Raw genomic sequence first — 24,601 nt, 5'->3', positions numbered from 1 at the left:
TTCAAGACGTGTGGCACAAATGTTACTTGCCACTTATCAGCCGAAGCCTGGATATTGTCCAGGTCTTGCTGCATTTCTACACGGACTGCTTCAGTATCTGAGGAATCGCGAATGGTGCCGAACATGGTGCAATCATCAGCGAACATCCCCACTTCTGACATTATCATTGAAGGAAGGTCATTGATGAAGCGGCTGAAGATGGTTGGGCCTAGGACACTACTCTGAGGAACTACTGCAGTGATGTCCTGGAGCTCAGATGATTGACCTCCAACAACCACAGCCATCTTCCTTTGCGCTAGGTATGACTCCAACCCGCAGAGAGTTTTCTCCCCCGATTCCCATTGACTCCAGTTTTGCTCAGGCTCCTTGATGCCATACTCGGTCAAATGCTGCCTTGATGTCAAGGGCAGTCACTCTCACCTCACCTCTTGAGTTCAGCTCTTTTGTCCATGTTTGAACCAAGGCTGTAATGAGGTCAGGAGCTGAGTGGCCCTGGCGGAACCCAAACTGAGCATCACTGAGCAGGTTATTGCTAAGCAAGTGCTGCTTGATGGCACCATTGATGACACCTTCCATCACTTTACTGATGATTGAGAGTAGACTGATGGGGCGGTAATTGGCCGGGTTGGACTTGTCCTGCATTTTGTGTACAGGACATACCTGGGCAATTTTCCACATTGCCGGGTAGATGCCAGTGTTGTAGCTATACTGGAACAGCTTGGCTCGGGGTGCGGCAGGTTCTGGAGCACAGGTCTTCAGTACTATTGCTGGAATATTGTCAGGGCCCATAGCTTTTGCAGTATCCAGTGCCTTCAGTTGTTTCTTGATATCATGCGGAGTGAATCGAATTGGCTGAAGTCTGGCATCTGTAATGCTGGGGACTTCAGGAGGAGACAGAGATGGATCATCAACTCGGCACTTATGGCTGAAGATTGTTGCAAATGCTTCAGCCTTATCTTTCGCACTGATATGCTGGGCTCCCCCATCATTGAGGATGGGGATATTTGTGGAGCCACCTCCTCCTGCTAGTTGTTTAATTATCCACCACCATTCATGACTGGATGTGGCAGGACTGCAGAGCTTAGATCTGATCCGTTGGTTATGGGATCGCTTAGCTCTGTCTATTGCATGCTGTTTATGCAGTTTGGCATGCAAGTAGCTTCACCAGGTTGACACCTCATTTTGAGCTGCTCCTGGCATGCCCTCCTGCACTCTTCATTGAACCAGGGTTGGCCTCCTGGCTTGATGGTAATGGTAGAGTGGGGGATATGCCGTGCCATGAGGTTACAATTGTAGTTGAGTACAATTCTGCTGCTGCTGATGGCCCAAAGCGCCTCACGGACGCCCAGTTTTTCACTGCTAGATCTGTTCGAAATCTATCCCATTTAGCACGGTGATGGTGCCACACAACACGATGGACGGTATCCTCAATGTGAAGGCAGGACTTGGTCTCCACAAGGACTGTGCGGTGGGCACTCCTACCAATACAGTCATGGACAGAAGCATCTGCGGCAGGCAGATTGGTGAGGACAAGGTCAAGTATGTTTTTCCCTCGTGTTGGTTCCCCCACCACCTGCTGCAGACCCAGTCTAGCAGCTATGTCCTTTAATACTCAGTCAGCTCGGTCAGTAGTGGTGCTACCGAGCCACTCTTAGTGATGGACATTGAAGTCCCCCACCCAGAGTACAGGGTATTGGTGTAGTGGTATTATCACTGGACTAGTAACCCAGAGACCCAGGGTATTTCTCTGGTGACATGGGTTCGAATCCCACCACAGCAGAAGGTGGAATTTGAATTTAATTAATAAATCTGAAATTAAAAAGCTAGTCTAATGATGGCCATGAAACCATTGTCGATTGTTGTAAAAACCCATCTGGTTCACTAATGTCCTTCAGGGAAGGAAATCTGCTGTCCTTACCTGGTCTGGGCTACATGTGACTCCAGACCCACAGCAATGTGGTTAACTCTGACATGCCCTCTGAAATGGCCTAGCAAGCCACACAGTTGTACCTAACCGCTACGAAGTCAATAAAAGGACTGAGACGAGGAGAAATTTCTTCACAAAGAGGGTGGTGAATCTATGGAATTCTCTACCCAGGAGGGCTGTGGAGGCTCAATCAGAGTATATTCAAGACAGAGATCTATAGATTTCTAGATATTAAAGATATCAAGGGATATAGGGATAGTGCGGCAAAATGGCATTCAGGTAGAAGATGAGCCATGATAAAGTTGAAAGGCGAAGCACGCTTGAGGCACCAAATGGCCTACTCCTTCTCCTATTTCCTATGTTCCTCAGGACCCTTTACCAAGTACCTGTTACTTAAACTGATATTATTGTTGGTAGTAGCCAAAAAGATGATGTGAAATTAACTTCATGTGACATTATTAATATGCAGAGGATTAACCTCATTGTTAGCAAACATTCATCAAGTATGACATCAGGCATAATGGTGTGAAAATTACTGAAAAGCAAGCAATACAATAAATGATATCATTAATATTTTAATTAATTAGCCTTTATATCTAGCAACGCAACAAAAAAAATTATCAACTGAATGTGGAAGTAGAAGGAAAATGGTGCTGATTTGTCACAGTGATTAAATTAGAAGTTTAAGGAACAATTAAATGCTTTTCAATATTATGAATATCATTCTTTGCTAGCTGATTTCCTGCTCTTGTTACAGCAAAATAAATAAATAAGATCCTGCAGAACGCAAGTGGCTATCATGCCAAATTAGCTCATAGATCAAATTCCTCTGGGTATATTCTTGTTTAATATTTTTCATCAAACACTGGGGATATTACAAGTGAAAATATGTTACAAATTAAAGCAAGAATATCAAGCTGAAGACTGCTGTGGCAGACAGGATGATGTGAAATTGGAACATCTTGAAGTTCTGCATGTCAATGCAAATTTAGGAACTCTGTTGTGAAAGATTGATGAATTTAAGGTGGCTCAAGAACAATTGACTTATTGAGTGGAATCTTTAACATCTGCTGGGTAGCATTTGTGTGAAAACATTTGCAATTTCAGACTGGTAGAAAATAATAGTGTAAATAGTATTAGTGAGCACAATGTAGTTGCTGGTGTTGGTCGGGAGTATATATTGATTATGAATACGATGGCCTTGATTACTGCAGAGGAAATGGGTGAAAACAGTGTGTGTGAGCCCTATAGCAGACAGCGTGCCCAATTATTTAAATAAAACTTTCCAGAATTCCACCCGACAACTGGCTAGATTGCTGCTAAAATCAGGTGGGAACCTACTGAAGACGCAAAAGATCTTTCCATCTATTTGAATAAGGCTATCCTTCACTTACCAGCGCATCGGCAAAACTGTACAAAAAGAGTACTATCAGTAGCATTGTCTCTTTGAAGACATCATAGCATCAATCACTTGGCTCTCCTTTCAGATGCTGGGTATATATATCACTCCCAATGATCAGTGGATGAAATGACCATATTTTTTACAATTCTATACAAATAGTCGCTTGGAAGAACAGAACTTGAGTATTGCTGGAAAAAAAAGACATGCTGTTGAAGTTTTTTGTCTTGCACTCATCAGGACGAATGCAAGAATGCCAAATTTCAAAGGGAGCAGCAATTCATACTGCATTAGAAAAGGGTACTATTGGTTGGCAAGTCGACTGATTGGTCACGGCATTGCCACGCAGAATGCACCAGGGAACTATTGTCCTCCACATATTTGTCAGTTCTGAAGAAGGGTCGCTGACCCGAAACGTTAACTCCGCTTCTCTTTCCACAGATGCTGCCAGACCTGCTGAGTGATTCCAGCATTTCTTGTTTTTGTTTCAGATTTCCAGCATCCGCAATATTTTGCTTTTATTTTAGTGTTTAATTTACTGCCACTTCTCTTCCAGGAATGCCTACCTTGAAGAAGTTCTGCTCTTCTCTCCGACGGGATTTTCGTTTGTCTCTTTTACCTTGTTCACCTTCATTGCTTTCTATTTCCCTCCTGGTGTTTGATAAGGTATCTACCAAAACTCGTTTTCACAGCCACATCTCCTTCCTCAGTGACTGTCTCCGGCTCCGACTGATTCCACGTGGATTCCAACTGCAGTTTCACCCATCATGCTTTGAAACCACCCAGGATCACAGGTATCTCCAAGAAATACAACGTTCCTCGGACTGCTACTCTCGCCGCATCCTGAGATCCACACTCAGTGCTATGCGCCGCCATATGCACACACTGGACCTCTCTCTTCAGCAGCACCGTCTCACCTTATCTCAAATCTGTTCTACTCCGCAGTTTCATCTCATCTTATGTCTCATCCGACACATTAACAAAAAACTTTTTTTCTTCCTTTCAGGTGTTAAGGAACGCAAGCTCCAGCAGCTGATGGGGACTAATGCCCCTCCAGATCCTCCTTCCGCTTCACTTCCCTCTGAACCCACCCCTTCTGATCTGACCCCTTGCCGTGTATTCACTATACCCTCTGACCTCCCCCTCTCTGATGCTGAGCGTTCTGTACTCAGCAAAGGTCTCAGTTTTATCCCCTTACGCCCCCACCTCAATGAATTTCGCGCTCGGCATGACGTTGAGCTCTTCTTCCGTCGCCTCCGCCTCTGGGCTCACTTCTTCGACCAGGAGTCCTCCCCCCGACCAGCAGACCCATTCACCCGCCTCCAGCATTCTCCCTCTACCTGGACCCCTCCCCCTGGCCTCTTATCCGCTCTTGATCTCTTCATTGAAAACTGTCGGCGAGACATTGGTCGTCTCAATTTCTCTGCCCCCCTCACTCACTCTAACCTGTCCCCCTCTGAACTTGAGGCACTCCGTTCTCTCAGGTCTAACCCCGACATGGTCATCAAACCTGCAGACAAGGGTGGTGCTGCTGTTGTATGGCGTACCGACCTCTACCTTGCAGAAGCTCAACGCCAACTCACAGACACCTCTTCCTACCTCCCTCTGGACCATGACCCCACCACCGAACATCAAGCCACCGTCCAAAGGACTGTCACTGACCTCATCTCCTCTGGAGATCTTCCCTCTACAGCTTCCAACCTCATAGTCCCGCAACCCCGGACAGCCCGCTTCTACCTCCTTCCCAAAATCCACAAACGGGACTGTCCCGGCAGACCCATTGTGTCAGCCTGCTCCTGCCCCACTGAACTTATTTCTTCCTATCTAGACTCTATCTTTTCTCCGCTGGTCCAGTCTCTTCCCACCTACATCCGTGACTCTTCTGACGCCCTACGTCATTTTGACAATTTCCAGTTTCCTGGTCCCAACCGCCTCCTCTTCACTATGGACGTCCAATCGCTCTACACCTCCATCCCCCACCAGGATGGTTTGAGGGCTCTCCGCTTCTTCCTGGAACAGAGGCCCAACCAGTCCCCATCCACCAACACCCTCCTCCGCCTGGCTGAACTTGTTCTCACATTGAACAACTTCTCCTTCAACTCCATGCATTTCCTTCAAGTAAAAGGTGTCGCTATGGGTACCCGCATGGATCCTAGTTATGCCTGTCTTTTTGTGGGATATGTCGAGCATTCTTTGTTCCAGTCCTACTCAGGCCCCCTCCCCCAACTCTTTTTCCGGTACATTGATGACTGTATCGGTGCCGTTTCCTGCTCACGCCCCGAACTAGAAAACTTTATCAACTTTGCTTCCAATTTCCACCCTTCTCTCACCTTTTCATGGTCCATCTCTGACACTTCCCTTCCCTTCCTCGACTTCTCTGTCTCCATCTCTGGGGATAGGTTGTCTACCAATATCCATTATAAGCCCACTGACTCCCACAGCTACCTCGACTACACTTCTTCACACCCTACCTCCTGTAAGGACTCCATTCCATTCTCCCAGTTTCTCCGTCTCCGACGCATCTGCTCTGATGATGCTACCTTCCATGACGGTGCTTCTGATATGACCTCCTTTTTCCTCAACCGAGGATTTCCCCCCACTGTGGTTGACAGGGCCCTCAACCGTGTCCGACCCATTCCCCGCACTTCTACCCTCACCCCTTCCCCTCCCTCCCAGAACCGTGACAGGGTTCCCCTTGTCCTCACTTTTCATCCCACCAGCCTCCATATCCAAAGGATCATCCTCCGCCATTTTCGCCACCTCCAGCGTGATGCCACTACCAGTCACATCTTCCCCTCCCTTCCCCTGTCAGCATTCCGAAGGGATCGTTCCCTCTGCGACACCCTGGTCCACTCCTCCATTACCCCCACCACCTCGTCCCCGTCCCAGGGCACCTTCCCTTGCAATCGCAGGAGGTATAATACCTGCCCATTTACCTCCTCTCTCCTCACTATCGCAGGCCCCAAACACTCCTTTCAGGTGAAGCAGCGATTTACTTGTACTTCTTTCAATGTAGTATACTGTATTCGCTGCTCACAGTGTGGTCTCCTCTACATTGGGGAGACCAAGCGCAGACTGGGTGACCGCTTTGCGGAACATCTCCGCTCAGTTCGCAAGCAGGACCCTGAGCTTCCGGTTGCTTGCCATTTCAACACTCCCCCCTGCTCTCATGCTCACATCTCTGTCCTGGGATTGCTGCAGTGTTCCAGTGAACATCAACGCAAGCTCGAGGAACAGCATCTCATCTACCGATTAGGCACACTACAGCCTGCCAGACTGAACATTGAGTTCAATAATTTCAGAGCATGACAGCCCCCCACTTTACTTTCATTTTTAGTTATTTTTTCTTCCTTTTTTTTACATTCCTTTTTACATTTTTTACAATCTTTTTTTGCATTTATTTCATTTCATCTTAGTTTGTTCAGTTTGCTTACCCACTGTTTTTTTCAGGTTGTTTTTCTTCAGGTTTGCACTTGCTGCTGTTCGATATTCAGTATATTCACACCTAATCTGTACTAATGCTTTGTCTTTCAACACACCATTAACATATTGTTTGCCTTTGCTCCGTGACCTTTTGGTCAGCTATGTGGCCTGGTCCAATCTGCACCTTCTCCTTTGTTATCTCTTGCCCAACCCCCACCTCACTTGTTTATAATCTGTGACTTTTCTAATATTTGTCAGTTCCGAAGAAGGGTCGCTGACCCGAAACGTTAACTCTGCTTCTCTTTCCACAGATGCTGCCAGACCTGCTGAGTGATTCCAGCATTTCTTGTTTTTGTTTCAGATTTCCAGCATCCGCAGTATTTTGCTTGTATATTATTGTCCTCCACACTTCTGTTTGTTCAAAAAAGGCGCAATGCCTGGACATGTTCCTTTTGCCTGCAGAGGACAGGTCCCTGCATTTGAATATATGTAGCTTCCAGCAAGCTTAAGTGAGCCACATTGTGAGCCCGTCTGAATCTTAAGGCTTCATTTGCTGACAACGCAACTACTAGGTGGCGCAGTACTGGCACATGTGCAAATGCAGCCTCATCGATAGAAACCTCACTGTCTGCGACATCTCAGGCAGCTGCCAGCAATAAAGATGGCGCTGCTCAATTTAACACAAAAAAAGAATTGAACCCAAACCCCTTCACCCCTCAATGGCCGCGATCGCCACCTCCACCCACCCCCCCCCCACCACCCCCCCCCCCACCCAACAGTACCCTCTTGCAATTGGTGTTTCTGTTCCCTGCTCCCTCCTGCGATCGCCACTGCGATCACTGCATTCAGTTTCCTGCTCCCTCCTTCTCCGCTTCATACTGCTTGCTATTCAATCCCGCCACTCCTTCCCATGCCTGACAGGTCGCCGTTCTCTCCTGCTGCTCGCTCCCTGCCTCACCACTCAGAGAACCCGGGGGGGTGGGGGGGAGCGAGTGGGGTGCTAGCAGTGAGGTGGGAAGCAAGCAGCTGGATGGAGTGGCAACCAGTTGGGAGCATTGAAATGGAGCATCGAGCAGGCAGTGCAGGAGAACATGGCGGGAAGGAGCGGGGAAGAGAAGTGGCGATTGAGCTTGCTTTCCAAAACTTGCGCTGGAGGCTGACGTCCCTTTACATGAAGACGTATACGTGCGTATGCACACATTAGCTCTGGCAAAACTCGGGTGCATTTTGCGCGTGCGCAAGGATGAACGCGTTACGCACATGTGTGCAGTTCGGACCGCAGTGATGACATCGACGCTTGGCTGTGTTGTCATGAGACACTTCGTAATCTTAAATTAGTTGTGAATGTAATTCTTAGCACACTCAGAATTGTTCGGTAAGTGCTGTCCAATCACGGAATCACATCAACATTAAACATTGCATTTTGAGATTTGCAAGTACGGGCTGGTTGAGTATGTCATAGAGTCATACAGCACAGAAACAAGCCCTTCAGCTCATTGTGTCCGTGCCAACCATCAAGCACCTATCTATTCTAATCCCATTTTCCAGCACTTGGCCCGTAGCCTTTTATGCTATGGCGTTTCATCAAAATACTTCTTAAATGTTGTGAGGGTTCCTGCCTCTACTGCCTCTTCAGGCAGTATGTTAAAGATTCCAACCACACTCTGGGTGAAAATCTTTTTCCTCAAATCTCCTCTAAACCTCCTGCCACTTAGCTTAAATCTATGTCCCCTGGTTATTGACACTTCCGCTAAGGGAAAAAGTTTCTTCCTATTTACCCTATCTATGCCCCTCATAATTTTGTATACCTCTATCAGGACCCCCTCAGCCTTCTCTGCTCTAAGGAAAATAATCCTAGCCTATCTAGTCTCTCTTCATAGCTGAAATGCTCCAGTCCAGGCAACATCCTGGTGAATCTTCTCTGCACCCTCTCCATTGCAATCACATCCTTCCTATAGTGTGGCAACCAGAAATGTACACAGTACTCCAGTTGTGACCTAGCTAGCATTTTCTACAGCTCCATCATAACTTCCCTGCTCTTATATTCTAGGCCTCGGCTAATAAAGACAAGTATCCCATATGCCTTCCTAACCACCCTATCTACCTGTGCTGCTGCCTTCAGTGATCGATGGACAACTACACCAAGGTCAGCACTCTGCCTATTGCAAAACATCCGAAGGGACGTGCTGGTTGATACGATTGGCCAGTCGCTGTGATGTACGGCCTATGTACCTGGCATCGCACTGGCACTGGAATTCATATACTACATTACTCATTTGTGTGATAGGCAGAACGTCATTTTGGCAAAAGGAACATGTCCAGGCATTGTGCCTTTTTTGAACAAACATTCTCCATGGCAACGCTGTGACCAGTCGACGCCAAATAATAAGCACCCTTTTCTCGTGCAGTCTAAATTGTTGCTCCCTCTGAAATTTGGCATTCGTGCATTTGTCCTGATGAGTGCAAGAAGAAAAGCTTCAACAGCCTGTCTCTTTTTTCAACAATACTCAAATTCTATACAACCTACCAAGTGATCACATACAATACATCCCACACACCATTTAGTAAGGCATTTTGTTATGCCTTTCATCAAATCTGTGTCAATAAAATGGAACATTATCAGTGTCTTTGTGACAGTCTTTTAAGCAAACTGATTAGTCTGTGGTATTACTGTCACGTCATTAGCCTGCACCTGGGATAATTCTTAACCTAGATTACCTAAGTCTTGAGGCGATTCTGAATCCAGATTCCCACTCCAGGCAGATTCTGGACCTACCTTCCTGACTCCGGTACAAGTATCACTCTCATCTACCTGCTCCCATCAGTCGAAGCCTTCCCATTATCTCTTATCCTCAGTATCAGTCCTCTACAATGTTCAAAACTCTGGTTGGTGCTCTGTTCCCCAGGTCCAGTGCTCAGGTACCTCTGTAGCCATACAAAATATGCATGACTATAATCGACTGTAATAATATTTTCTGTATAAGTAGTATGGCTGTCTGGTGGGACAAAGCTGAATCTTAAATCCTGGGTGGAAAGGCAGGTGTAGTCACCATTATACAGAAAATAAATTTTTTTCACATCAACTCAAGTCTTCAAATAGCAAGGAAGATAGGTATAAGGGAGCTGAGCAGAACAGGCAACACAGAATTCTGGAAACTGGTACAGCCAAGGGTTCATTATACATTGTATGACTTCAATTGATAGATAAGACAAAGGTAAACAAAGCACTGATGTTGCTAAATTGTTTTTTTTAAATAAGCCATTTGTCCATGAGCAACACAACTGGACATCAACTTGCCTGCAAATGAGAGGGGAAAAAAAGGTCGCAATATTTTGGTATCTTCAATTTTAATATAAAGCCACGTTACAACATACTCAGCTGAAATTAAATGCCACAGAATGAAAGGGTAGATATGACATGGAACAAAAGGGACTCCAAGGCAACTCTGCAAAGCTTCAAGAACTCGTATTTCCTTATGCTAATCCTTATGGTGCCAATTAAAAATCAAAGCCTTCACCTCCCTTATGCTCCTAACTGAAACCAAATCCACAGGTGTTCCCAATATCAGCCAAAAACTACAGTTGCAGGACTATTTTAAAGCATTAAATTAAAGCCCACAGCAGAAGATAAGGCGGGGGGGAGGGGGGGTCAAACAAAAAAAAAACATTTTTTCCAGGCTATTTTTGTTGCCAAGTAGACTTGTGGAGGCTAAATTGGATAGCAAATGGAAACAGGCGCAAGGATCACGATGCGTGATTAACCTCCGCCTGTTAATTGCAATGCAGGCAGTATGCCATCTTCATGCTGCCTGTTCATTTCCATGATCTTTGCATCTGTACGATTTATCGTCTAGACACATCAGCAGGCGGCCAATATCATGTGGTTTGCACCACTTAAAGCTGGCTTCTTGAAGGGGAGGTACATTGTGGCTGCAGCAGGTGCTGAGGGAGTCATGGTTGAAGAGAATCTGATCTGGAAAGAGTGAATAGTAAAACAGCACAGAAAGTGGTCTCCAAGCTTTTTGAATGCTGCAGAGGAGGTCTTGGTGGAGGATGTGGAAAAGAGGAGAGATGTCATCAATCAGCCCCCCAAACACACGGTCACAAGGCAGTGGGAAAAGACAGCTGCAGAGGTCAATGCCAGGAGAGAAATCCCAAGGATGCAGTGCCACAAGTAGTTCAATGACTTCACATGAGTGATCAAAGTCAGTGAATGCATCTTCAAATGCCAAATCCTACCAACTTGACCCTCAGCCACTGCTTAATTCTCCACACCTCCATCATTCAGCTACCAACAATATCAATCAGGCTTTATACCCAACATTCATAGGCTTCCCCTCACCCTGACACACTTAGCACTGCTGCAAGCCTCATACCTACATCTCACAGGTTGCACACACATCCAGCTACTCAACCATGACAGACACAGCAGCCAAACAGATTGCACAACACTCTCAGACATACTTTGCTCTCCCTTGCAGGTCAGAGTGGTGCACAACTGGAAGGAGCAGGAGCTAACTGAAGACGGCAGGCATGCTTGCATGTCCTAACCCCCATGGAGGAGACCTTGCTGACCATTATTGGGACAGCCATTGTTGAGGGTAGTGGTCTGCAGCAGGGATAAAAATATCGAGGATGACAGTATCCTCATACCTAAATCCTCCTTCTGATATCCTGCTCATTCTATACTCTTCTGATTTACAAGCTGTAGATGGTGTAAAAGCATGCACCCACCTCAGCATCACAACCTTACCCTTGTGCCTTTTTCCTTGCGGATAGCCAGGAGGTCCAACCCGGCCAGGTAATGGAGGAATGCCAAGACAGCGGTGAAGAAGATATAGCATCGTCACTTAATTTCACATTCATAGCCATCAACCCAGATACTGGCACTGAGTGTATCTTAAAGGATCAATCAGAGGTGGGATCTGGATGAAGTGAGGTACCGGATATAAGTGGGCTGCAACCAGGGCAGGGAGCAAGGACAATGCACCCGCCAGCTCACCAGAGAGTGGTGGTGTTGTACACTTGTTCCACTGCACAGGATTGAATGCTGATGGGTATGCACAAAGAAATGCTCGTACATTGGGAAGCCTGCCCCAAAACCTGCAGCTATGTCAAGCAGCAACTTGGCACAAGACTTTGTGCAGACATTGGAACCCATCCTTTTTAGCATGGAAGCAGTGGCCCACTCTGTTCACACATTTATGCACCCAACCACGATGCAGTGTCTGATGGCCGATGTCACAGATTCCATTGCAGCAAAAGCAGCAGCCCATCAATGTCTGAGTGCTACAGTAGAAGCTCAGACTGCTGCCATCATAGCTGTGGATTACAGAATGCAAAGGGGCTTGCAGGGTATCACAGCAGTCCAGTAATCTGCCCTCCAACAGATTAATTGGATTGCTGAGACTTACCCCAGTAAAGTAGCAGTGGTTCCAGAGAACGAACCTGCTGACCCCTCTCAGGAAGACAATATTCATCCCCCACACTCGTCACTCCACCAGTGCCCTTGCTGTTGCCAGCCAGCAAACCAGCCCAAACTGTTGCCGCTATACCGAGATGGTGCAGTCCACAGATGGTACTCTAGGCTCAGAGCTGCTCGAAGTGGTCCTCCAAGGGCATCTGCAGTCTCCTCCGAAAGTCAGCTGTCTTACACCAGTTATGTTGCAGTCAGTGGGGGTAACAATGTGTTGGAGCACTAGGACAGGCAAAGGCACACAGAAAATAGGCATGACAAGGGAATGCACAAGAGTGATTGATTGACATCTTGTATGAAATAAGGCATGATTTCATTTATAAATTTGGTTTGGAATATTAATGATCCAGTGGCTCTTTTTCTGTTGTGGCTAAGTGGACACTGTGATGGTCAGTGACAGAGAGGAAAGTTAAAGTGTGGAACGGTTGGTGAAGAGAGAATTGGGGTTGTGGTTACCAGTAATGCACCTAGATGGATTCTTCACGGACCGTCCAGACAGAAAGGGGCTATCTTGGCTCCCTGCTCCTTTCCTCCTTCTCCTCTTAATTCTGCTCCTCAGTTACTGGTGGCAAGGGCTGTCCCCTCACATGAGCAAGGTTGTGCAGCATGCAGCAGACCATGAATCTTGAAATGCTCTGCTGAATACTACAGTGCTCCTCCAGGGTAGTCCAGGCAGTGGAATCTTGGTTTCAGCATGTCAATAGTCTGCTCTATCACATTTTGCGTGGCAGCATGGCTTTTGTTGTATGCACATTATGCACTGACGCACTGAAGACATCAGCCATGTTGTCAGCTGACTGCCCCTTTCGCTTGCCATGGTGGCTCAAATGCACAGGGAACTGTTGCCATTGATTGAAGAAAAACCTGCATGATTCTCTGCCTATGGTTACACACCAGGTGGACACTGAGGAAATCAAATCCCTTTCTGTTCCAGTATAGGGCAGAATTGACCGTGTTAATTGTGTATCAATTGTTTTATTATGTGCAGGTGGAGGGTGCTATTTGGCATCTTACTTGAGCACTTATAAGGAGACACCTACTGAAACTGGTGAGGTTTTGAGTCAGGAGCTATATAGTTGTAATCTTTAGAGTCATAGAGAGATACAGCACTGAAACAGGCCCTTCGGACCACCGAGTCTGTGCCGACCATCAACCGCCCATTTATACTAACCCTACATTATCAGCGGCGCTTGAGATGGCTTGGCCATGTGAGCCGCATGGAAGATGGCAGGATCCCCAAAGACACATTGTACAGCGAGCTCGCCACTGGTATCAGACCCACCGGCCGTCCATGTCTCCGTTATAAAGACGTCTGCAAACGCGACATGAAATCGTGTGACATTGATCACAAGTCGTGGGAGTCAGTTGCCAGCATTCGCCAGAGCTGGCGGGCAGCCATAAAGACAGGGCTAAATTGTGGCGAGTCGAAGAGACTTAGTAGTTGGCAGGAAAAAAGACAGAGGCGCAAGGGGAGAGCCAACTGTGCAACAGCCCCAACAAACAAATTTCTCTGCAGCACCTGTGGAAGAGCCTGTTACTCCAGAATTGGCCTTTATAGCCACTCCAGGCGCTGCTTCACAAACCACTGACCACCTCCAGGCGCGTATCCATTGTCTCTCGAGATAAGGAGGCCCAAAAGAAAGAAAGAAAGAAAGAAAGAAAGAAGAACATTAATCCCATATTCCCTGCCACATCCCCTCCTACATTAATCCCATATTCCCTACCACCTACCTACACTAGGGGCAATTTACAATGGCCAATTTACCTATCAACCTGCAAGTCTTCGGCGGTGGGAGGAAACCGGAGCACCCGGTGGAAACCCACGCGGTCACAGGGAGAACTTGCAAACTCCGCACAGGCAGTACCCAGAACTGAACCCAGGTCGCTGGAGCTATGAGGCTGCAGTGCTAACCACTGCGCCGCCCTTTCCTTTTACTATCCTTTTACTATGTAGAATAAATGTTAAAATCTGAGTAAAGATAGGTTCCAGCATCATCCTTCCACAACAACCTTTCTGGAATTTAACATTCTGCGCCCACAAAACTATGTGCGTGCAGTCAACACCACCCATTGGGAAACCTGGAATCCTAGTGAAGCTCCATGCTAGCTCTGCCTGCTTATCTCTGGTAAGACAGAATGAAATGTATTTAGCTCTCTTTAATAGAGAACCTCAGTGATCTCTCTTCTGCAATAGTGAATGGTAAACTGCAAGATATTGCAAATATCTTCAGTTCCAGCCTGGAAGGAGCCACGTGCATATGGTTCATCACCCCAATCATCTTCATAGCCACTGGTAATTCGGTCCTTGCCCTGCTCTGAGGATGCAGTTGTGTGGCTGCAGCAAGATTTCAGTGAGGTCACTCTTACTTGAGCACAGACATCTCACACATTGTTCCTCGGTGAGATTCAGATAGGAGTATTGCTCCCCAAGTACCCCTCAGCAGATATGGCCTCCTGCTGACAGCCCTTGTCTCCTTCCCTCTCCCAGCAGCTTGTCCTACTCTGCATGACTCCAAGTCATGCTGTAAACTTTGAGGAGAGGCAGAGACTAGGGGGGGTGGCCCTCCAGTGACAGGAATCTTGACAGCTACTGACAATGTGTGCCCACCTGGCCCACTGGGAAGGAGGTCTTGTTTCAGGAGGGTGCAGATGTCAGCAACGACCTGCCATGAAAGCCTATGTCTCCTGAGGAACTAGTACTTACTGTGTTGAGAGAGCTGATCTTCTGCCTGCAGACCCTGTGTTGTCTCCTTGCAGCTGGATCTCTGAGTCCATCCCCTTTGCCCTGTGGAGTGGAATGTGGCTGAGGAGAAGGCACCTGATGCTGATGTTGCTCGTGCTGCTGTTGGTGTTTCTGCTTCTCCTGCTGTTCATCAGAGGTGCAAGGTAGAGCTACAAAAGTTTCTCCCATGCCATGGTGAAGACTGGCAGCAGGAAAGTGCATAGAAAGTGACTGAAGTGCAAGACAGGTGAAGTGACTTCCAAGACGTTGACAATCACCTGTCAAGCACTGATAACACTCTCTGAAAAGAAGTCCTGTGAGCAGCAGCTGCCTCTCACCTGGCCATGGCTGCAGCTCATCAGTTCACTGATAAAAGACTTCCCAGCCTGTCAGTTTCACTGAAGAAGCATTCCTTGCAGTGCACTCGCCTCGGTGACCCTGGCGAGTTGCTGACAGCTCAGGAAATAGACTCTCCGGCTGTTAAAGGCAGAATTCTTGGGTAAAGCAGAACTTATTGACATTTTTGAATATTTAGATGACTTATCTGACAGCTGCATGGGGGTTCCCTGCTCGCCTTGAAACCCGGAAAAGGGCAGGATGATGTCTGGCTCTCCAGAGGTTAACTCCCCGCACACATCCAAACGCACTTCCACTTGCCTGTAAAAATTCTTCCCTATATGTCTAGTCAATGGTGACCCTCAGGATGTTGATAGTGGGGTATTCATGATGGCATAACCTTAAAACTGATAGTTATCAACTCCAACCCTATTATAATTTTATTGGGGTGTGTGAATTGTGAGGAGGAGGGACATTGTCAGATAGATATTGAACCAAGGACAGCATATTTAGGTTGTGGATGTCAAAATGACAGCCCAACTGGGAAAAACTAAGTAAATTCTACTAAGGTTGAAAATTAAACCTAATGTGAAATCTCCTGAACTCCAGAGGTTTGATTTAAGTTGGGCAAATCCAAAGGGTGCAAGGTTGCTAAAAATGGGGAAAATATATATAACTCCCACAAATCATAAATATGGAAATGTGTGAAGATTTATACATGTGCAGAAGTTAATACTTGCATGGGAATTATGTATGCATGGCGATGCCCATATCATAAGGGCGGTACAGTGGCGCAGTGGTTAGCACCGCAGCCTCACAGCTCCAGGGACCCGGGTTCAATTCCGGGTACTGCCTGTGTGGAGTTTGCAAGTTCTCCCTGTGTCTGCGTGGGTTTTCTCCGGGTGCTCCGGTTTCCTCCCACAAGCCAAAAGACTTGCAGGTTGATAGGTAAATTGGCCATTATAAATTGTCACTAGTATAGGTAGGTGGTAGGGAAATATAGGGACAGGTGGGGATGTTTAGTGTAGGATTAGTATAAATGGGTGGTTGATGTTCGGCACAGACTCGGTGGGCCGAAGGGCCTGTTTCAGTGCTGTATCTCTAATCTAATCTAATCTAATTCCAAGGGGAATGCCTAATTGTGCACTCAAGGCTGGGAGAAACCGGTTTGTGCGGAAGCCTTGAGGTCAACAATAAGTATTTCAACATGTGTCACACCACTCCCTGGCTCCCCGGTAGACTTTAGCAACTTGAAGCACCATTGAAAGCACCAAACTCTTGTAGAATCGTAGCAACAGCCAGAAATAATCCACCAGCAACTAAATGTAAGTAGATGATGATTCATTTTAATAGTACTGGTTGAGGGTGGGGGAGGGAGCCTTCCTGCTGTTGAGTGCATGTTCAGCTGTGTGAGGTTACGAGGGGGCATTGGTTGGAGCATTGAGCTCCAAAATGGCACTGCTGGTGACAAATCAGTGATGTACATTGATTGACATCATGATCTGTCTGCTCTGCAAACTTTTGACTTGCGTTCACTGTGCGTGTGCTAACACCTGCTCCAAAATGGTGTCAGGTTTGATTCATCCCACAAGTCTAAGGGCTCTTACAGCACCCAGAAAACTGGCGCTAACAAGCCCAATGTCTCAACTGCGGTTTGATAATAGGTTGCAAGTCTACAATAGCTGCACTCTTACACAAGGAGGCCCCAAATTTTAGTGTAGTCCGATTATTTTATCTAAAAATCCTTAAATATGGCAGGGCAACTAGATATGATAGTTAAAAAAAACATATGGGCTACTTGCGTTAATAAATATATGAATAGAATGTAAAAGCAAAGAGATCATAACTTTATAGACTTCTGGTTAAGCCTCAGCTGCAGCATTGTGGGTAATTTGTACATTACACTACAGGAAAGTTGTGAAGGCCTTAGAAAGGGTACAGAGAAGGTTTAGCAGGATGTTATGAGGGATGAGGGACTTCTGTTATGAGAAGAGATTGGAAAAGTTGGGATCATTCTCTTTGGAAGAGAGAAGGTTAAGAGGAGATATAATAGATGTTTTCACAGAGTAGATAGAGAAAAATTATTCCCTCTGGCCGGTCGATCAATAACTCGAGGTCATAGATTTAAAATCATTGGCACAACATTTACAGGGGAGTTGAGTATATTTTTCACTTAGAGTTGTTGGGATTTGGAATGCTCCATCTGAAAAGGTGGTGGAAGGTGATTTCATAAATAATTTTAAAAGGGAGTTTGACAGCTACTGGAGAATGAGGGACTTGCAGGGCGATGGACAAACAGTGGGGATGTGGGACTAAGCACAGGAACTCTTGCAAAGTGCTACTACAGGCATGACAGACCAAATGGTCTCCTTCTGTGCTATAAGTTTCTCGGATTTCATGATTCTATATGGGACACAGTATGAATGACTGTTTCCTGTAATCAGTATGACACTGCTGATTACCACCTACCGCCCCCACTCAGCTGATGAATCAGTACTCCTCCATGTTGAACACCACTTGGAGAAAGCACTGAGGGTGACAAGGGCAAAGAATGTACTCTGGGTGGGGGACTTCAATGTCCATCACCAAGAGTGTCTCGGTAGCACCATTACTGACTGAGCTGGCCAAGTCCTAAAGGACATAGCTGCTAGACTGGGTCTGCAGCGGGTGGTGAGGGAACCAACAAGAGGAAAAAACCTATTTGGCCTCATCCTCACCAATCTGCCTGTCGCAGATGCATCTGTCCATGTCAGTATTGGTAGGAGTGACCACCGCACAGTCCTGTGGAGACCAAGTCCCGTCTTCACATTGAGGATACCCTCCATCGTGTTGTGTGGACCACCGTGCATGGGATAGATTTCGAATAGATCTAGCAATGCAAAACTGGGCTCCATCAGGTGCTGTGGGCCATCAGCAGCAGCAGAATTGTACTCAACCACAATCTGTAACCTCATGGCCCGGCATATCCCCCACTCTACCATTACCATCAAGCCGGGGTAACAACCCGAGTTCAATAAAGAGTACAGGAGGGCATGCCAGGAGCAGCAACAGGCATACCTCAAGATGAGGTGTCAACCTGGTGAAGATACAACCCATGACTACTTGCGTGCCAAACAGCAGAAGCAGCATGCAATAGACAGAGCTAAGTGATCCCACAACCAACAGATCAGATCTAAGCTCTGCAGTCCTGCCACAGCCAGTCATGAATGGTGGTGGACAATTAAACAACTAACTGGAGGAGGTGGCTCCACAAATATCCCCATCCTCAATGATGGGGGAAGCCCAGCACATCAGTGCAAAAGATAAGGCTGAAGAATTTGCAACAATCTTCAGCCATAAGTGCCGAGTGGATGATGTAGCTCGACCTTCTCCTGAAGTCCCCAGCATCACAGATGCCAGTCTTCAGCCAATTCGATTCACTCTGCGTGGTATCAAGAAACAACGGAAGGATACTGCAAAGGCTATGGGCCCTGACAACATTCCGGCAATAGTACTGAAGATTTGTGCTCCAGCACTAGCCGCGCCCCTAGCCAAGATGTTCCAAAACAGCTACAACGCTGGCATCAACCCGACAATGAGGAAAATTGCCCAGTTATGTCCTGTACACAAAGCAGGACAAATCCAACCTGGCCAATTACCGCCCCATCAGTCTACTCTCGATCATCAGTAAAGTGATGGAAGTTGTCGTCGACAGTGCTATCAAGTGGTAATTGCTCAGCAATGACCTGCTCAGTGATGAACAGTTTGGATTCTGCCAGGGCCACTCAGCTGCCGACCACATTACAGCCTTGGTTCAAACATGGATAAAAGAGCTGAACTCAAGAGGTGAGGTGAGAGTGACTGCTCTTGACATCAAGGCAGCATTTGAACGAGTATGGCATCAAGGAGCCCTAGCAAAACTGAAGTCAATGGGAATCGGGGAAAACTCTCTGCTGGTTGGAGTCATACCTAGCACAAAGCAAGATGGTTGTGGTTGTTGGAGGTCAATCATCTCAGCTCCAGGATATCACAGCAGAAGTTCCTCAGGGTAGTATCCTAGGCCCAACCATCTTCAGCTGCTTCATCAGACCTTCCTTCAATCATAAGGTCAGAAGTGAGGATGTTCGCTTATGACTGCACAATCTTCACCATTCACAGCTCCTCAGATACTGAAGCAGTCTGTGTCGAAATGCAGCAAGACCAGGAGAATATCCAGGCTTGGGCTGATAAGTGGTAAGTAATATTTGCGCCACACAAGTACCAGGCAATGACTATCTCAAACAAAAGAGAATCTAACCATTTCCCCTTGACATTCAACGGCATTACGATCGCTGAAACCCCCACTATCAACATCCTAGAAGTTACCATTGATCAGAGAGTGAACTGGAGTAGCCATATACTGTGGCTACAAGAGCAGGTCAGAGGCTGGGAATCCTGCAGTGAGTAACTCACCTCCTGACTCCCCAAAGCCTGTCCACCATCTACAAGGCACAAATCAGGAGTGTGATAGAATACTCTCCACTTGCCTGGATGAGTGCAGCTCCGACAACACTCAAGGAGCTCTACACCATCCAGGACAAAGCAGCCCGCTTGATTGGCACCCCATCCACAAATATTCACTCGCTCTACCACCGACGCACAGTGGCAGCAGTGTGTATCATCTACAAGATGCACTTCAGCAACGCACCAAGGATCCTTAGACAGCAGCTTCCAAACACACGACCTCTACCATCTAGAAAAACAAGGGCAGCAGATGCATGGGAACACCACAAGTTCCCCTCCAAGCCACACACCATCCTGACTTGGAACTATATCGAACTCCATTCCTAACAGCACTGTGGGTGTACCTACCCCACATGGACTGCAGCGGTTCAAGCAGGCAGCTCACCACTATATTCTCAAGGGAAATTAGGGATGGGCAATAAATGCTCTCCTAGCCAGCGAAGCCCACATCCCATGAACAAATTAAAAAAAAATGCAAATCTCTTTCATTTGTAAAAGCTTTTCCATAAAAAAGTTTCCATCTTTAAGAACTTAAAAACTTTTTTGCGCATTAGCATTGAACATTTAGCTAACCATTTATATCTGTACTGCAACTTCAACAAGTAAACATCATTTTAAGAGGTTCCCATTTACAGCTTCAACCAAAAGAGAATCTAAATGTGGAATCTTGAACAGCTCAATGGAAAGTAAGTCATGCAAGCACTAACAAGATATTAACAAGCCATCTTCAAGTAATGTGACAGATTGGGAAATTCAGTACCTCATTTACACAGCCAGTTGGATTCCAGAATGAACTCAGCATCCACTGGAACCTTCCTTCCAATCACAGTATGACCAGACTGAATTCCACTTGCCGAAAGTACCCTAGACTGAACACGCTTGAAGGGTATGTATCACAACAAGATAAAGTTACAGGCCTCACAACGTAAAGCAACAATGGATTCTATTCAGACAGCTTGTACACTGGCAAACTATTAATTGGTATGGCAGCTGGTTTTTGCAGACCACCTCCTGCAGACGTACTGATACAGGAAGCCACGGTGTGTGCATGCACGGAATGATATGTGCATAAATAAAAGCAAAATACTGCAGATGCTGGAAATCTGAAATAAAAACAAGAAATGCTGGAAATACTCAGCAGGTCTGGCAGCATCTGTGGAAAGAGAAGTAGAGTTAATGTTTCAGGTCAGTGACCCTTCTTCAGAACTGGCAAATATTAGAAATGTGAAAGGTTATAAACACGTAAAGCGGGGGTGGGGCAAGAGATAACAAAGGAGAAGGTGTAGATAGGACAAGGTCACAGAACAGCTGACCAGAAGGTTGTGGAGCAAAGGCAAACAATATGTTAATGGTGTGTTGAAAGACAAAGCATTAGTACAGATAGGGTGTTAACGGACTGAAAATTGAACAGCCGCAAGTACAAACATGAAAAAAAACAGTGGGTAAGCAAACTGAACAAATTGAGATGAAATAAAATAAAATAAACACAAAAATATGCACATACTCTGAAGAAGGAGACATGCAAGCTAGCAATTAAGATACCCAACTGAGAATTTGTAATATAAACCAAGTCATTCATGCATTAAGAATCAAGATGAAAATACTCTTTTATCAATTAAATGCACTAAAATTCAAAGATTTTTCAGAAAAAGCCAATTTTAAATTGCAAGTCATCTTTTTGTAGATTGACTTTGAAAGTTCTCATCATCCACCATCGATTGTCCAGACGCTTAACAAGTTGCAACCTTACTTGTCTTTCTCTATGTCATCAAAATAACCGTAAGCCAGTGCTCCTCTGAACTTCGGTTTTGTCTTCCTACTAAAGTCCGAAAAGATCACTTGCATGTTTCCTGCATCCGCAGTCAAATGATGATTTGTTGCATTGCCTCTCATTTTCTCATTCATTTCCAGAACCTCAAAATTGTGCAACTTCTGAACTTCCTCAGTCTTCTCTTCCTCCTGCAATCTACAAACTTAAAACCCAAGTTCGGCATCGCCAAATCATTACTTCTTGATTTATCTAGCGTCCTCTCAGACTCCTCTGAACCTTGAGCTATGCCTTTTCACCTAAGTTTTCCACTTTTTGAAAAACTACTTGTACAGAGTTACTAATTTCATTGGGGATGGGATGGAGAAGGTAGAGGAGTCACTTTAATTAACAGACGCCAAATAATTACCAAATCATTAAATGCTGTTGGTTATAATAGTCATTATAATGGTGGTCATTCTAACCAACGAATGATTTGCTGTAGTTGCCATCTTAGTCCATTTATACTCTTTTGTCAGCCAAATTGTTGTCTGTAGGTCACAACACTCTGGTTCCCCTAATGTAGTTGTAATATGAATAGAAATCTACAAACAGCAATATTTTCACTACACAGTAGTCTTTACTCAAGTCATTCACCTTTCCTCAAGCACTTGCTCCAACTGTTACATTCATTACAGCAGCAGCAGTGTGCTAGACCCTGTGGTGTTTATATTGGCAGAAGTGAGGAAAAAAAAAACAGAAACCATCTACTCCTCTTTAACCGCAACCTAAAGATCCTTAAACAAACCCATCTGAAAGATGTAAATGTACTTCCCACACATTCCTACCCCAGGATCAGAACTCAGAAGAATGTTGTTGCCTCAGCAGATCTATTGTCTAACTTTTAAAACAATGCCAGGCCACATTTTCAGCAGATACTTGGTGGAGATTAGACTACAATTTAGAATAGCCCCAGAATTGTAAATCACTTTCTCCAAAGAGCCACTTCACATCAATATAAGCAGAAAATGTTCAAACTGTTACTGTGAGGAACCACCTGACACCTCCAACTCTTTCTTCCATAAATTGGTCTTACATTGAGATAGCCACCTTGACATGTGAAGAACCAACAACACAGGTTTGCACAGTGTGCAAAGTCCATTATCCCCTGGGGTTGCCTGTTCGACATTTTATCTTTACCAGAAAAAGCCTCCTATTCAAGTGATTGGTTTTGTGAAGGAAAGAATGGCTTTGTGGGGAGAAGTGCTCAATGCTGAGTGCAATGCAAAGAGTTATTCAACAATAAACAAGTCTGTTTAAAAGAAATATTACTTATTGACAGTGTACATGTCTAACACCTGCTTACACTAGCCCAAGACGTAGTTTCACTGGATAAGATCAAGAAATCCAGTCCTCGTTTAAAATTCCAGACACAGCTATTTAAGTTCAAGGCTGTGGTACAATTAATAGTCCAGTTACACACCAAAGTAAGCAGGATATGATCCTCAATCATTCAAGTCATGGCCAAATTAGCATTATTCCTGCACAAGCCAATTACATCAGAGTAATATGCCTTTTCCATGTTGAATAGAGACAGCAACAGCTCCATCACTACAGGGCATCCACTATTTCATTATCTCTGAAAGTAGGGCTTGTCTGCAAGTACATCTGCCTAACATGAATAAAAAATGATTGACAGCTTGTCAGAGAGATGTATTACTTACCAAATCCCAGTCTATGCTACGGAAAAAGGTGTGAGCCTGGATGTCAGCAAATCCCGTCTGCGAGTGACACCCAAGTCGCTCTTTAGGGTCCTGTAAACAATTTAAACAAATAATATGCAAAGTAATATCTGCTAAAAGATGATAAGAATAATATGTCCAATTTCTATTCTGAAGTTATAAATACTCTCCAGTAAACATATACTTTTATGATCAAATTTGAACAGCTGAAAGGCTCCATTTCCAACTTTAAATTACATTTGCTGTGTGCACCTTCATTTTAGCACAAAAACTCCTTAATCCTGCAGATATTGTAGTGAGGACAAGGTATATCAATGTTGCTTTAATTACCTGAATTATTTCAGAGTCTTATAAAAATAACAACTTTTCCATCATTACTAAGTAAATTAATTGTTCCAAATTCTTAATCTGGCTGCCAGGGCATTTATCTAAATATTTCAAACATTTCTGATATTTGTATTAAGCCACCCCATATTCAATGTCTTTGAAAAATATTTTATTCAATTTTTAATGAATTGAAAAAGGAAAGTCAGCACAAGTTACAATGTGCAACTGGAATAATGGATTACTCCATTCGCACATTGCTCAGTACTCAACTGATATGGCTACTTATTGTAAGGTTACAATGTTAAACCTGCTAAAAGTTCCAGCAAACTTAATATACTCAACATATTCCAAACCAAGAGTACAAAAAGTAAGCATAATACATACACCAAAAGCGCTCAACTGACAGGTGCTCGAATGTCAGTTCTGTGAACAGGTTCCCACTGATTGATGAACTAAGCAGGAAGCTCCCTGTCTCAACTCAATATGAAAATTGACAAGGGTGGATTGAGACGTGCTGGCCCACTTCCACGATCAATTTTCAAGGAAGGAAATACACTGGTTTCATTTTAATTTTTTTCTCGCCACCCATGCACACACCTGGTTCATAAATGGATGATCTTAAAAGTGGAGGCAGGCAGGCTACAGAGCAGATGCAACAGCAAAAACAGTGCAGATGTGACATCTATAAAATGATGGGTCGGAAATGCAACTTCTTCCACTGAATAGTCCTGGCATGAAACACACCCCAGAGGAGGTTTTACCTGGAGTTGGGAGTGATTTGTTAAGCATTAATATGCAGGGTTTATATTGTCTACTGGAGATTGGTTTCAAACAGAATTCAGGTCTGATCCAATCTCCAATTGAGAGTATGCAGGGGAAGAGGAAAAGCTGGTCTCATGGGGTGAAAACGGCTCTGACCCTCCAGAGGTGGCTATATATCTCACTTAGAAGCTTCAATTACTATGTGGGATTGCAGCCATCTCTTGAACACCATCATGGTAAGTTAGTAACCTTGTTATT

General features: G+C 45.3%; 1 protein-coding gene across 3 annotated transcripts in view; it reads right to left on the bottom strand.

Annotated features, from left to right (window-relative positions):
- Window positions 1-24,601, bottom strand: part of prkcz (protein kinase C, zeta) — a 744,042-nt gene that overhangs the window by 153,341 nt on the left and 566,100 nt on the right. For all 3 annotated transcript variants that reach the window (XM_068017159.1, XM_068017160.1, XM_068017161.1), the window contains one exon: window positions 23,237-23,326. In XM_068017159.1, coding sequence (XP_067873260.1) covers window positions 23,237-23,326 — 90 coding nt within the window. The remainder of the gene's footprint in view (window positions 1-23,236; window positions 23,327-24,601) is intronic.

This window comes from Heterodontus francisci, chromosome 37, assembly GCF_036365525.1.
Source record: "Heterodontus francisci isolate sHetFra1 chromosome 37, sHetFra1.hap1, whole genome shotgun sequence".
NCBI lineage: Eukaryota > Metazoa > Chordata > Chondrichthyes > Heterodontiformes > Heterodontidae > Heterodontus > Heterodontus francisci.
Note: the sequence above shows the minus strand (reverse complement) of the source record. Positions and strands in the feature narration are given on the sequence as shown.